General features: G+C 38.1%; 1 protein-coding gene across 9 annotated transcripts in view; it reads left to right on the plus strand.

Moving 5' to 3' along the window:
- Positions 1–13680, plus strand: part of SFSWAP (splicing factor SWAP) — a 51864-nt gene that overhangs the window by 27539 nt on the left and 10645 nt on the right. For all 9 annotated transcript variants that reach the window (XR_008469101.1, XM_054219244.1, XM_054219245.1 and 6 more), the window contains one exon: positions 9979–10244. Coding sequence is in view for 8 of the 9 variants with exons in the window: in XM_054219244.1 (XP_054075219.1) it covers positions 9979–10244 (266 nt within the window). In the remaining variant the exon portion in view is untranslated. The remainder of the gene's footprint in view (positions 1–9978; positions 10245–13680) is intronic.

The following is a 13680-nucleotide window of genomic DNA, read 5'->3' on the forward strand; positions in this document are numbered from 1 at the left end:
GCAGAGCTGTGTTCTCTACTGAAGAGTCACTTTTCCCATTTACATCGTATATTTTCCATTTCAGTTCCTAATTGCTTAACTTCAACCACAGAGGAAACTGGCTGTTTTCCTACTTGGTTTCTGTTCTTTCTTTTTTCTTTTCCCCTTGTTCCAGCTATTTCATTGAGCCACTCTCTCTTTCTGCCAGCATAGTGCTTGTCCTAGCTTAAGAAGGGATAATTTTACTTCCAGGAGCGTCACTCATTTTCATTCAGCCTAAGCATCATTTTATCATAAGCACATCCCAGTCCAGTGTGATCTGATGCATGCTTGCTAAAAGACTGGGGAGTCTGCGTTGCCAGCACCTGTACAGACACCTCCAACAAGTCCAGACAATCTCTTTTCTTAATGGAAGAAAAACTGTCAAAATCCATTTTCAACAAAGTCACCTTGGACTTATGTCTTCACTGCAACTGCGAGGAAAAAGTAGGAATGGCATTTTGTGTAGACTATGTAGTTTCCTGAAACTTAATCTAAATAGTGCCAGAAATCTATGCGGCTTGGGACGTTGTTGCAGGATCCTTCACAAGCCAGACTGAATTCATGTGTTTGTCTATGCATGCAGCAGACGGACCTTCTGTGCACACCGCAAATACAAATGTTGTTGGGAAATAGGACCTCAGTTTCCTGGGTTTGGAATTTTATTGCTTCCAGAAAAGCCAGTAAATCACTCTTGGTTGGACTAATCCAGCAAAACTTCATCTGTGGATACTGACAGAATATTTCAGATATTCATTGTGACAGACTGGTTACGAGAATGAACAACATGGCTTTCCATGTTTCCTTTCACACAGAAAGAATTCCAGTACCTAACAAGTAATTAATTGCCCGGTTCTTGATATTTTCCAAATAAATCATGGATTACACCTCAAAATACTTTCAAGAGAATAGACAATTGAAAGAGACATACTTGCAGTTTAGGTGATCCAAATCAGCATAGAGTAGCACATATGTGAATTGAGTGTGGCTGCATCCCAAAAGACATTCTGCTTGGGATTCTCATTGCTACTGCTAATGAGTACTACAAATTGTCCCTGACTGGTGCAAGTGTTCAGTACTTTTTTCCAGTTACATACCGAAGAGTGAATGCAAAGAGACAATGACAATGCAAAACTCCCCAGACTTGCCGTTCTGCCCTGCTTCTCAAGGGGATTTCTCAAGGACATAGATATTTCTAAGCTAAGGTTCTTTTGATATTTTTCTTTAAGAGAATGCCTGAAATAACCAGTAACTCTTCAGTAGCAGCTGACTTGTGATCCCTAATCCCACTTCTTAGTAAACTTATTTGCTAAAACCTTCTTTTTCCTTCTCCCACATACGTACAGTTTCAGAGAAGGCATCTCTCTCTCACACACAAAAAAAAACATTTAAGAATTTTAAAGCAACCAGTTTTACTGCTTCTTACCTATAGAAATGGTTTGGAGATGCTTTCTTTATAAAGGTTTTTATTTAGAATTTCAAATATATATTTAAATGTTGCTGATGTGACCTTGCTTTTTGAAATAAGATTGACTTCTGTATTGAGAATGGTAGTGCTGTGTTTATGGCATTTTTAAACTGTTCATTATTTCATTGGAAATAGTATTCCTCCTAAGTGTAGTTTCCGTATTGACACACTTGTGTATGTTTATATAGATATATGCCTACAGATTTTTGCATATAGAAGTTTATTTTGAAACATTAATTTTTTTTCAAGCTGTTGTCTTTCGATTTGCCATATTTGAAAAAGCTTCCATCTACATTTGTTCCAACGCGTAATGTGTCTTTTGCTCTACTTGCCTAGCTTGCCTATTTGTAACAGCCCATTTGATTCAAGAAATTTTATTGGGAAAAGATAAGTGAAATCATGTTGTGGATTTGTTAACTTCTGTTGTATATACACTGAGAATCCAGCAAGCTGCATCATGATGTCTAAATCAGTTTATAAAGAAATACGTAGTGCGGGGCAGGGGGTTTAAGCTTTTCACATGCATTTAGAAAGACTGATTCAAAAAGTAACTACAGCAGCTGTAACTTTTAAAAGTATATTAAAAAGTCATGAGAGAGAGAGACGTAAAATTAGTTTTGTGGTTTGGTCAATGGAACTAGTTGGGGAAATTTCAGAAAACAAAGAAAAAATAAAATAAAAGATTTAAGTCCACCAAAAATGTCGCTTAACGTATTTCATCTCCCTTTTTGGGGGAAGGAGCATCCAATGAGGAGGCCAGGAAACAAAGACTGATATGCAGTGGTCATAGAGTTAATGTAGTGGAATGACTTTTGTAGCTTAAAACGTGTCTCAAAAAATGGAGTAATGACTGAGATGTATAATAAAGAGGAGTTGAGAATGTCTGTGAGAGGTGTAATGAGACTGCCCCTGCCTACTAACTGCATAAAAACTGGTAATGCTGTTTATGTGTATACACAGTGTACATTTGTGCTGAAAACCTGTTTATCACAGTGTGTAGAAACACATTAAACGAGCAAAGCTTTTTTGATCTCTGTCAGATTTTTCGGATTCCTAGCGTTTCTTGAAAGAAATGCTGGTGCTAAGTACACATTATACCTTTGAACAAAATTGATTCCACTAACTGCATGTAAAGGACAGTCGATACTACAGAACATAATGCTTGTAAAGTTGGGTTTTTTTGGCTTCAGTTGAATCATAAAAATAGTCGGATGTATTTTTTCCAAAGCTGAATTATTTCTTTTATATGGTTTCTTGTTTTTCCTTAAAGTGAAATCAAGCAAGAGGAACAAAACGCTGAAAAATGAGCTTGAGCATTAAAGCAGCACAGTTTTTCACAAATGGCTCCTCACGATCCTTGCATGTGTTACAACAGTACAGTTGCGCATAGTATTTCCTCGAACCAGTACTTGCGAAACACGTAGCTTAGCTCAGTTTCCAAAACTGATCAGTTCCAGTAACCTTGTAGCTAGCGAAGTCTGTGCCCTTTCTCAGGACATGGGTAAACAGCAGCTGGGTAGCATCTCGCTTCTTGTGTCTACGTATATAATTCACATAGGCACTTCTGTAACAAGAAGATCATGCCAACCAACACACCTGTCGGTCGTGTCTCAGTACAGAGAAGTTGCGATTATTCTACAATGAACGTGGGCTCCCCGGCCTACAGTAAGTTTTAACTGCTGCGGTTCTTCGAGATGTGCAGAGCTGGAGTACGCCGGGTTATCTGGAGCGCTGCATTGAAGTGCTTTTTTATTTTTAAACAAATAAAGTAAGGTGTTTCATAATCTGAAATGCAAATCTTATTCCAAAATTGTTAAAATTATTTAAATTTTAAAAATTAAGTTGACATTTATATTTAAAGTAGAAGAAAAGCTAATTGTGCGCATTCCTATATATATTTACCCAAACCTAAATTAAGTAGATCAGACATTGAGAGAGCTCACTTAAGATGGTATGTTTGTTTTGTTTTACTTTTTTTGTTTGTTTTTTTTTTGTAGTAAAGCAAATATGAAGATGGTATGTTTGTTTTGTTTTACTTTTTTTGTTTGTTTTTTTTTTTTGTAGTAAAGCAAATATGCTGTCTGTTGGCAAGAGTTGAATTCTTAATACAAGTGTCAGTCACCCTTGGTAGTAGGCCTCGGAACAGTACGCTTGGTGCACTTTTTGCCACCTTTTTCAAGGGCTAAAATGATGTTTGTCTGCACATGTGCCAGTTCAAAACTTTTGATTATCCCTAACCCTGTCCATCTGAGCAATGTTGTTAGGTGCATCTGGGAGCAAAAGGTTGAAAAAGAGAAGGGAATGGTATCTGGTAGGAGCCGTGGTTTCCATCTGTGTGCAGCCGAGCCTCACAGAAGAAAATTGGCACGGTTCAGTGTCTTGCTGGTGAAGACTTGCTTCATGTTTTTGTTAACAGCAGTTCTTAATGGTAGCAGGTTATAGGAGTCTTGCAGAGGGAAAATCTAAGCTGTCAAATCATTGCTTCCTGCAAAAAGTTTTGGTAAATAAAATTTCTGTCAGTAAAGTCCCCTCCCTGCTGTCCCTGACAAAGGCAGGCCTGCAGACCTGCGTTCTTTGTCAAAGAAATCCGTCAAAGTAACCACTAAAGTAATTTAATTGATAAAGCGTCTCCCAGAATCTACTGGTACTTGTAATACCTGACAAAAATAGGAGAAGGCTGGCTGGCTAGACAAGGCACAGTGTGTTTCAAAGAAGTTACTTGATGTAGTGACAGGTGTTCTGCAGGTGTAGTACAGCCTGATTTTGTCTACAGGGCATGATTTAACTAATAGTGTGTCTGATGGGTTCCTAATACAGATTATTCTGCTAATCTCTTGTATTTTATCCTATGTCAGAAATGCTTTAGGGGTGATAGTACTTTGGTATGAATGTCAAAGACAGTTATACCCAAACTGTTACCTGTATAGACCTTAGTATTCCATTTAAACAAGGAGAGAAATCCACAATCATAATGCTGCAAAAACAGACAAGCACATGATTTGAAAGTAACTCTATTTTAATGGCTTGTCCCAAATGTCATCTGCTGTTGTGCCTCTGAATATAAAGATTCTATAGCACAAAGCAAAACTTAACTACTTTTGGCTCTTTCATCTTCCCTGTTTTGAAGCCCTGTTTTATCGTTTGTTTTTTTAGATGGCTTGTCCTTACTTTTGTCCTGTATGTAACAATTTTAATTTTTTTCCCCTGTGGAAAGTAGTCTGTTTACAAGTGAAATAGAAGTTGGGCATGTTTAAAAATAAGATCCTATTCAAGTTTTGCCAATCATAACAGGGTTATCAACAACTGTAGACAGTGTACATCCATCACACTTGCTGCTGTAGTTGATCCTTCTTTTTTTAGCAATGGACTGTAGATATTACTGCATGCCTCTTTGGAATAATAATGTATAACATAATTTTATACTTGCATATTTTTTTAATGTTAACTTGTGAGCAAAACGTAATTGTCTAATGAAGAGCATCCAATAAGTATTTAAAGAAAAAATGCTTTAGAACATTTCAGGGCCATTCATTTCTTGCTTTCCTTTTTTTTCCCCCGGAATATAGGTATTTATATCTTCTGTTTAGCATGGAAGGGGGAATGTTTGTTTGTTTGTTTGTAAATTTCCCTTACCTTGCTTTTTCAAAAGGACAGGTAAAAACATTAAACAAAATGTCACATACTAATGTGGCATTTGGGAGGTGGATAGCTTGCTGGCATTTGGAACTTTTTTATTACAAGAACCCTACTGCCAAAATGTTGTAATGAGAGTTGTAATTCCTCATACTGTAAATACTTAAATACTATAATTAATATTTAATAGGGGAAAAGAGGTAAATATCAGGAACTACCATCTTAATTAAGATAGAACATTCTTCCATCCCTCACCTATGCCTTGATTTTTATTCTTCAAAGTATTCAAGATACAAAGGCATATTGATGCATGCAACAAACAGATTCACAGCCACTAATTTCTTTACAGTTGGCCCTGGCAAAATTGAGAATGCAAAATTCTGTCTGTTTTTGAAGAACTTATCATGGTCTGTGTACTGTTAATGTCTATATTTCAGTGCAGTAGCTAAACCCTGATGAAACTGTTGAGTGAGTATTGAGTATTTATTTTGTTCTGTAGGAATTTAAGCTATAGGAAATGTTTTTATCGCTTCTGCTTAATCATTTTGGAACAAATTTTTGAGGCTAGGACTGACAAACTCTTCTAAAAGCAGTAACTGCTCACTTTGATGCACAGAGCAATCATACGCTCCCATTGCTGGTAGATAGTTGCTTATTAACTCTCAGTCAGGGAATGCTTCACCATAAGCTTTGGAGAACCTGCAGTACAAAGGTACAGTGGTAGAAGAGAACCTGGAATGTTTTCAGATTTTAATGAAGTAAAAGAATTGTTGATTAAATCTTCACAGTTCTGACTTTCTTCACTCCTCCTAATTTTGATCTAAAATAGCGTTCAAATTACTGCCAAATTCAGCTGTTCGGAATAGAAGTAGTATAAGCCAGTTGTAGAAGTGTTAGTGACATTATTGATAATGTTCTTTACCAGTTGATAATGTTTGTACCAGGAACAATGCCAGCTTTTTGTTCTCTTGTAGTAAGCACCTTTTGGTTCACTTCTAATGTTGGCTTTGTGTATTGATTAAGTAATGTAACCCCAGAATAACTAATGTGTGTTCTGGTCTTACGAAAACTGCAAATATGCATATATCTTGTAATGAGCTGAAGTGTTCGTTTCTGTTCTCATATAGCTATAAATTCTTCCTCATTACAGAGCTCTTTCCTAACCCATTCCTGCTAAACAAGAGTTGTTGAATCATCTTTGTTTTCCAAAAAGCTCTCTGAAGTGTTTTTTATACCAAGTGTTTCCGTAGGAAGCATTATTTTAGTAGGTTTTACTTCAGTCATGCAAATATGCTGAAGAACGAGTCTGCCAGTGAAATTGTCTGACACTGTAGCATTTAATAAGGGCCAAAAAAATGTGCTGTTACCCAAAATGGACAGATAAGTGAGATTCAGTGAATGCTCTCTGAATGTTTGCAGTGTGACTTCCTAGAAGAGCTCTCAAAAAATTTAAATCTCTCATCCCTTGAGATACATAATAAAAATCATCAGGTAACCAGCTTGTTGCCATGCTTTCCAAAACTGTTCTGCTGACCTGCAGGTTTGCAGAGCCTGGTCAGTAAAACAGAGTGTTTCTGCCTTTTGGAAATGCTTAATAATCTCCCAGTATATGTGCTTACTTTGATTTATTTTTTGTAATTATTTTTTTTCTTACATTTGTGCCTCCAATTTTAGTTCCTATTTCCTTAGCTTGCCTGGATCAGCTTTCACTAGTAAAAACACAAACTGTTGACAGCTTCTTTTTGACAGTCACTAAGATAGTTTATTTTTTCTAAATATTTTTATTCGTCAGCATCATTTATACACCTAGAAATTTTCTGTATGGCCTGGCAACTTGCTGACATTAAGTTCTTTCACTGAGCTCTTATGTTCTGCTCTGCTGGTGTTTCAGGCTGTTTTGCTGGTGATTTTTTTCTTGAAGGCAGCCAGAGTTGCCACTGGGGGAATCAACACGTTTGTTCACAGTTAATTTTGTGATTGTGACCTGTCCACTATCACCTGAGCTCCTGGTCGCAGTGGTGTGTCGTGTAGGTTTGGACAGGCAGGTGGCTTCTCCCTGTGTGTTAGCTCTTGTGTTATTCTCTGGGACCTACATGTTCATCTGGGGGTAGCTCAAGTTACTTCTGTATGGCTTCCCAAACGTAATTCATTAGTAGCTTGAAGCAGTAGCATCTGAATGTACAGCCAGCCTGCTGCTCTCAGAGATGTCTGGACGGCGCCGTCACTCTTTAGTAACATCCTGAAGGTCAAGGAGAGCTCACCGTTTCAGCATCTGATGCTTTTGGTGGATGCCTAGGGGTGCTTAGCATTGTGGGTTTCTTCATTCTGATTGCTGAGAGAATCTCTATGTGTGACCTAAAAGTAAATGTGTCATTCAGTTATTAACTTCCTTTTTGGCAGTGGTTTGATATCTTACGTTTCATACAGCCAAATGAACTTGGGCACTGAAAACCATTGTTTTTTTCTTCCCTCTCTTGTTTTCCTCTTAACTGTGCTTTGCCTACAGCTATTTTGTTTCAAGCTGTTAGAGGTGTCTACTTCAAGGCAAGCAGGTCTATTACATATTCAGTAGTGTTCAAAGTGAAGACTAAGATACTGTATAAAGAGATGAATAACACTGGCTAGAAACAAAAATGGGCTGCTGTAGTCTCTTAGGAAACTGAAGTTTGGAGATGAGGTGTCTGCAGTTACACATGGATTGTGAAGTTAGTGAAATTGGAAATGGGCCTCTGCTAAACCAGTCACTCAAATGATCATGCTATAAAATGTCTATAGTTCTTGAAGCAAACTACTTTAGTACTGCTTTGTTGCTATTTTTGTAAATATTGTGATAGCAGTTATCAGTTAAAGCTCGGAAAAGTGTCATGGCTCTCTAACTTGAAGCAAAGCTGTATTTCTGATTATTCAAATGTGGTCAATTATTGCTTTGACATACTCACAATGGGAGATGGGTAAAAAGAATGGAAAAAATCACTGGTTTCTAATTTGGTTATTTCAGGTTTTAATGTATTACTTTTTATTCTGATCACGGTAAGCATTCTTGTATCAAACGGTGAAAGTGTCAGACCGGGTGGAGCAGAAATTATGACAGAGGGAAACTGATTTCTCCAGTTGCCTTGAAATGGCAGCTGGGGGAATGACAGGCTTTGAAATGAGGAGCATATCTGTAGCGCCTGACTCGAATTGTTCTAAACAAGGTATTGAGCAGAATTCTCTCAGGTACAAGCTGATAATTTGAAAATTCTTGGAGTATGGTGTGTTTTGCTTAACTGACTGCAGTCAGAATTACTCACTGAGCATGAATTGTGCGTGGTCCTGTTCTGTCTTTGAGATTAATAACTTTTGTGATCTTCTCAACCCTTTACATGCAAAACATAAATTATTTCTGTACTTTGTGAAATAAATATCAGCACTAATTCATTTTGCTGTTTTCCTTGAGGTTGTAGTCTAAACAGCACAGTTCAAGGATGAAAGTGACTTTAAAACTTAACTTTGAATGTCAGTAGATCCTGATTGTATTTTCAGGTTTATTCTTTTTTAAATTAAAGGGATAAATAGATGAAAAGATATCTGATAGTACCCATTTTTTGAACAAGTTTCTTCTAAAAACTAAAGATGAGAACTTCAGAACTATGCCCTAGTTCAGGTGACAGAGTTAGCGTGCGTATCCCAACTTGTATATGTATCTTTGGGGAACTGTATAGGCCTCCATTAAATACTACTAGATGCAAGTTTTTGACGATGTCAGCCTTACTTATGCTCACTTTACATAATACTGATGCAGCACTGTGGGGCGTTAAAGCATTTGTGGGAGGTTAGATTGTTATTGATTTCACAACTACTTTCTTAAGATGGATGTATTTCTCACACACTTTCATGAGTCAAAAAATGTAAGGTGATTGTTAGTTATTATTTTCCTTGCTGTTGTTATCCAGCATTTCTGCAAACAACCCGTATTGTATATTGGCAAGACTACGGAATCACGGAATCTTCAGAGTTGGAAGGGACCTCTAGAGATCATCTAGTCCAACTCCCCTGCTAGAGCAGGGTTGCCTAAAGCACATCCCTCAGGGCTGCATCCAGGCGGGTCTTGAAAATCTCCAGAGAAGGGGACTCCACAACCTCCCTGGGCAGCCTGTTCCAGTGCTCTGTCACCCTCACTGTAAAGAAGTTTTTCCGTGTATTTGAACGGAACTTCCTATGTTCCAGCTTGTGCCCATTGCCCCTTGTCCTGTCACTGGGAACCATTGAAAAGAGCCTGGCTCCGTCCTCCTTAAACCCACCCTTTAGATACTTGTAAACATTAATCAGGTCCCCCCTCAACCTTCTCTTCTCCAGGCTAAAGAGTTCCAGCTCTTTCAGCCGTTCCTCATAAGGGAGGTGCTCCAGTCCCATAATCATCTTGGTTGCCCTTCGCTGGACTCGCTCCAGTAGTTCCCTGTCCCTCTTGAACTGGGGAGCCCAAAACTGGACACAGTACTCCAGTTGTGGCCTCACCAGTGCAGAGTAGAGGGGGAGAATGACCTCCCTCGACCTACTGGCCACACTCTTCCCTATGCAGCCCAGGATGCCATTGGCCTTCTTGGCGACAAGGGCACACTGCTGGCTCATGGATAATTTACTGTCTACCAGGACCCCCAGGTCCTTCTCCTCAGAGCTGCTACCAAGCAGGTTATCTTAAGTTTCTTTGCCAGAATGTGCAGGTATGTAGCACGCATAGGAGTAGATGTTGTCCTCTGTTTAGTATAAAGGACTAGAGATGCTTATGTGTTGTCCACACTCATAGGACTTTCTCAAATAAAAAATTTGCATGCAGCTTTGAAAACTGAACACTGTTCTTTGTTTGCCTTTGATTTCAGAGTGTCAATAGTATACCATGTCCTGTGGCTGCAGTCAGAACTTTACCCACGTTAGAAGTTAAACAAGCAGAAAGGCCTTCAAGCAAAAGCAAAGATCCTCCTAGGGATGAAGAAAAAGAAAAGAAAAGAAAAAAACATAAGAAAAGATCTCGGACAAGATCTCGATCACCATTCAAGTATCATTCATCATCTAAGTCCAGATCTAGATCACATTCAAAAGCAAAGCACTCACTTCCCACTGCCTATAGAACTGTCAGGCATTCAAGGTGGGTTTGGAAACCAAACGTATTCTTTAGAGTTCTGTGTGGGGTAACACTTAAAACATTTTTGTGCTTCTTATTCCATTATGTAAGTGTGTTTATACCCATTACAAAGCGTATAGTCACCTTGAAGACAGTGAATAAATATCATCAAATGTGGAAGATCTTTGAAAATATTTTTAATGAAATAACAAATCATTAATTTCTAATTACAGAGTGCAAAAACTGCACCAGTAAGTGCTGCTTCACTCTAGTATGTGAAATACCTGGCGATAATATGAAGAAACGTGATTATAGCAGGAAGAGGGCTTGCTAGTAAGTTTGTGGCTGTTGCTGGAGTAAAGTAACCAGGCAATGTTAAGATAAGAAATAGAGGTGGAGAGCCAGGTAGCTGAACAGCAAAGCTCAGAAAACAAGCAAGCAGTTGGGTAGCATGTGAAAAAATGTGATGGATGAATGGCAGGAGAGATATGACAGGAATCCAAGAAGGGTGAAAACAGAGTTGATGAGGAAGGGTGGCCAGAGAAGAGTGTACCCCAGTGCAACTAACTCTATGTTTAGTTGGTAATGAGATTAAATTCGGTATATTAATTACCCAGCTATAAGATGATACATAATGTGTTATATTAATACTGTTAATTACATCTAAGACGTTTGGGTGTTGGCACCTTTAGTGTTTGCTGTCTGTAAAATTTGTCATATTTGAATGCCCTGCCACATAGCAGTTGTTGTGGTCAGTCGGAAGGGCTTATTCTTGAGGTTGCATTCTCTGGATCATGCTACAGAACAGCGTTTAAGTAACTTGTCGTTCAAATGAATTGTGCATATAAATACTGCTACAGCTATATATGGATGTGACGCATGCAAAATCATACATTCCTTTATCTTTGTGGCCATGCCTGTGACATCTGCTTTTTCCTGAAAAACCGCTTCTAGCCCTTTATAGTGGTGTGACAAAACTTCTCATCTTTTATTTTCCTTGTGCATTTTTTGTTTGTTTAATGAAGTGTCTAACTATACTAATATGAGTAAGTGTTAACACATTACAAGTTGTTATTTTATGCTAGATTTTTAAGGTTACCTACAATACTTTGCCGAAGTCATCTCTGCTATTCAGAGATGCAAGGAACTAATTGAACATAGCTTGGGCTGAACCGATCAGTCTGACATGCTACTTATTTAACTGCCTTTAACAACAGTGGTCATGATGCTCTATGTTATAAGGCACATTCCAAAATACTGTGTGCCATTCCTTTTCTGTGCTTACCAGCGTGTAAAAGGAATGAAGCTGAATGAAGCTTTCCTTAAGAAGTGAATGCAAGTCCTCTCAGAGTTAAGGATATCTTGGGGAAAAGTCTCCTCAGGTGAATCACTCATATTTCAACTCCCTGTCATGCCATATCTTCACTTGAACCTCCCACTTCAACCAAGCTATGTTGCACATATTTATCCATGATTTTACTGATATATGGTAAAAACAAGGAGAAACAGTAATGCTAAAAAAAAAAATTGAATCATCTTCTGTGGTACATTGAAAAGGAGAAAGAATCATCTGAGAAGATCCTTACCTGTACTTGGGTATGCTACTTAATGGTATTAAGATAATCTTGCATGTTGCATGAGCTCACATCAGGCAGTAACCAGATTAATGGGAACTTGCAAGTTCGGTTTGATACATAGTGAGATATGCCTTAGTGACTTTAGGGAGATACCTGTTCCTTTATAGTGCCTTGAATGCTTCCACTGACTGGTTTACGTTTGGTTCTCCTGGTGAAAAGACAAACAGTCTATTGAAGTCTACCAGATACATAATGGATAGTCTCATTATGCTTTGGTTGTTTCTCTTTTTTTTGTTTTGTTTTGGTGGCCATAGTTCAGCTAGTGGAGAAATTACACAAAAATCACCGAGAATAGTTAATCTACTGGAGCTAATCTTTGTGTGCCATCCTGAGTGTGCCTCCTGGCACGAATCAAGTAACAGGCACATAAATGTCTTAACATCGTGAATCAACACAACACCTGATTAAATCTGGTGGGATCTTTCCTAGATCAGCTGCTGAATGCTACAACCTGAGAAGTCCAGTAAGCTTGATGCTGGCTGGTTGAATTTTAAAATTGTTTCAGAACAACTGCACCACATCTTGCACTGAAAACATTTTGCACATTATAAAACTTGACAGAAGTTAAAGCTGAACAGGGAAGGGCTTTTAATTCATCTGGTCTCTTCTTGTTTGTGCTGTGAGTACCAGTTTAAACAAAGGTCTCTGGAGGGTCTGTCTCCCGTTCCGAAACCCATTGTATCTGGGAACTGAAGGCAGTATCATCAGTGCCGAGTGGGTGCCTGTTCCCTTTGAGCTTTTTGCAGGCTGTATGAAATGCTTTTATCAGGCAGGAGACCTGTTAGAAATCTGAATGTACCTTCCTATCTACAACATTTCATAAGAACATGACTAAATCTAAGGCCCAAGGACCTCTTGGTAATTCAACTGTAATTAATACCTTTCTCCTGTGTCTGATACTTAATATAGTGACTGTATTGGTTTACTTTAATGTAGTCAGTAAAGACAAGCAAGTCTTATGCAGGATACATCAAGTATCTCCTCATTTGGAAGATGATGTTATTCTGTTTGGCCTCAGATGGAGTACTGTGCAGTTTGTGCATCCTTTAGAAGGAATTAGACCAGTTGGAGGAAGATCAGAGGGAATCATCAAAAAAACTAAAAAAAAAAAAAAAAAAAGAGTTAGAACGACTATTTGTGAAGACTGAAGAGAGATGAAATGAGTCTTCATGAACGCCAAATAAGAGGAAATAGAACATTCTTCTTCAGTCTTTGGGGTTTGGACAGTAAATAATGGATTTAAATTGATAACAGAGAGACTAGAAAGCTTTTCATAGTGTCTCAGTGGTAAAGGTGGTTAATACAGCTTGTGAACGCTCCATTTTGGGAAATTTCGTATCAAGAATTATAGTTTGGATAATATTGAATAGTCTTATTTCATGAAGTCTTTTCATTGTACAAGAAATGGTGATGATTGAAGGTTTGCTTTACTGAAGGTGTTTATTACACCTTAACATACTCACTGTATTTCCAAAATTAAAGCTCTTGCTCCTGAAACCAGAAAATTTGTAGAGTAATCAAGAGTGAGAGCTGATTCATAACCCAGTCGAATACTGATGTGTTTTGCCTCAAATGCTCAGGCAAAAATAATGCCATGTCTTAGTAATTGCCAAAAAAAGGCAAATGCTCTTGCCTAGCTAGAAGATATGACTTTCTTTTTTTAATTTATTCATATATTTAGTGTTGATTCAGAGAAAATCATTTCCATGCATTTTCTTGTCTCATTCAAAACACGGCACCTTTCACATCTCTTTGCTCTTCAGTTTTCCCAGTGCTTCACCTAGAACAATATTTTTTTCCTAGATTCCCAAAACGTGGGATGT

The sequence above is a fragment of the Rissa tridactyla genome, chromosome 13 (assembly GCF_028500815.1).
Source record: "Rissa tridactyla isolate bRisTri1 chromosome 13, bRisTri1.patW.cur.20221130, whole genome shotgun sequence".
NCBI lineage: Eukaryota > Metazoa > Chordata > Aves > Charadriiformes > Laridae > Rissa > Rissa tridactyla.